Source organism: Drosophila miranda, chromosome 3 (genome assembly GCF_003369915.1).
Source record: "Drosophila miranda strain MSH22 chromosome 3, D.miranda_PacBio2.1, whole genome shotgun sequence".
In the NCBI taxonomy this organism is placed as follows: domain Eukaryota; kingdom Metazoa; phylum Arthropoda; class Insecta; order Diptera; family Drosophilidae; genus Drosophila; species Drosophila miranda.
In genome coordinates, this window is record NC_046676.1 from 23,217,357 (window position 1) to 23,218,817 (window position 1,461).

At 50.6% G+C, this 1,461-nt stretch overlaps 1 protein-coding gene across 1 annotated transcript; it reads left to right on the top strand.

Moving 5' to 3' along the window:
* Window positions 1-1,237, top strand: LOC108158068 (trypsin-1). The gene has a single exon (XM_017290218.2). The coding sequence runs from the start codon at window positions 15-17 to the stop codon at window positions 882-884; it is 870 nt and encodes a 289-aa protein (XP_017145707.2). The 5' UTR covers window positions 1-14; the 3' UTR covers window positions 885-1,237.
* Window positions 1,238-1,461: the final 224 nt, after the last annotated feature.

Here is a 1,461-nt window from a genome sequence, read left to right on the forward strand (position 1 = left end):
AAGGGCCTTTTTTAATGAAAATTCATTTGGTGAAAATGTGCCGTTTACTACTCCTTTTGGCAGCCCTGCCCGTGACGGTACTTAGTCGGCAGTACGCTCCTCGCCTGATTGGTGGCACCACCGTGGAGATTCAGGATGCTCCTTGGCAAGCATCGATCGTGATCAAAAATGAACCCCTATGCAGCGGAGCCATCATCATGGAGAACCTCATTCTGACCAGCGGCTGGTGTGTCCACAGGGTCCCCGCCTCAAAGCTGAAAGTGCGCGTAGGCACTAGCTCCCGGAGCACTGGAGGATCCCTGATCGCCGTCTGTAAGGTCCACATCCACCCGCACTACTTCCTGGACCGCTACGACAACGACCTGGCTCTGCTGTACCTCTGTGAGAATGTGACCCTAACCGATAATAGGGTTCAGGTGGTACCACTGGCCTCGGAAACTCCCAGTGACAATGCGGAGGGCATCGTCTCCGGCTGGGGCCACACCTCGTCGAGCAGCTTGTGCATCTTGTGGAGCAAAATGATCTCGATTCTTGCTCGGGTAAGATTGTTCTGGATAGATTTCCTTACACCCAGATCGCAGCAGTTGCAGCAGGCCAACGTGAAAATCCTCAACTGGCAGCAGTGTGCAGCGGATCGATCGATCTTTGGACATTTCAACCCCATCCAAGGCCTCTCCGAGCGGACCCTCTGCACCATTGGGGTTGGGGGCACTGGCACTGGCACTGGCACTGGCACGGGCGCCTGCTACTTCGACGAGGGCGCTCCTCTGGTAGTAAATGGCATCCTGGTCGGCATTCTGGGGACGGTAGGCTGTGCCGGGAAGCCCGATGTCTATGCTAATCTGGCGCAGCACAAGAGTTGGCTAAAGGAGAACACCAAATAGCGGGTGGAGAAGTAGCTGCTCGTGGCTGCTCTTGCCAAATGTGTTTCCCATGTGTTTCTTTTTGCGAGTGCAACCACAGTCCTGGGGCGCCACTCAGCCCAGGACTACGGCCGAGTCCATGCAAATGTGTCTCCGCAATGACCGCTGGACAGTTGCATTATTCATTGTGGTTTCAACAAAGGGAAAAAAGTTCTAAAGGGAATGTTAATGGATGCTTTCGAAGCCTAAAGTACCCTTGGAAGTGCAATTGTTTTAGTCACTCAAACATACTACATTACATATCTGTAAAGCTTAGAAACACTATCTATAAATCTTTGTATCTACATATATCACATAAATAAGCTTAAATTTCATACAGCATTTTAGCCAGAGATCGTAGGACACACGGACAAGGTTCTAGAGCGACTAATCTAGTGCATACCCACTACTCCAGACGATACCCTCCACAAAAACCCGATCAAATTGCCTGTAGCCATGTACTTAACTTAATTAAAGTTTATTTTTTGTGCTCTGCCCCAAAAAAAGCAAAAGGGCCAAAGACAAATGGAAGGAGGTGGCGGCAAGGCCATGATGAAGA

What these genes read in the sequence shown, in the direction of transcription:
- LOC108158068 (XM_017290218.2), top strand. Translation starts at nt 15, where the DNA reads ATGAAAATTCATTTGGTGAAAATGTGCCGTTTACTACTCCTTTTGGCA.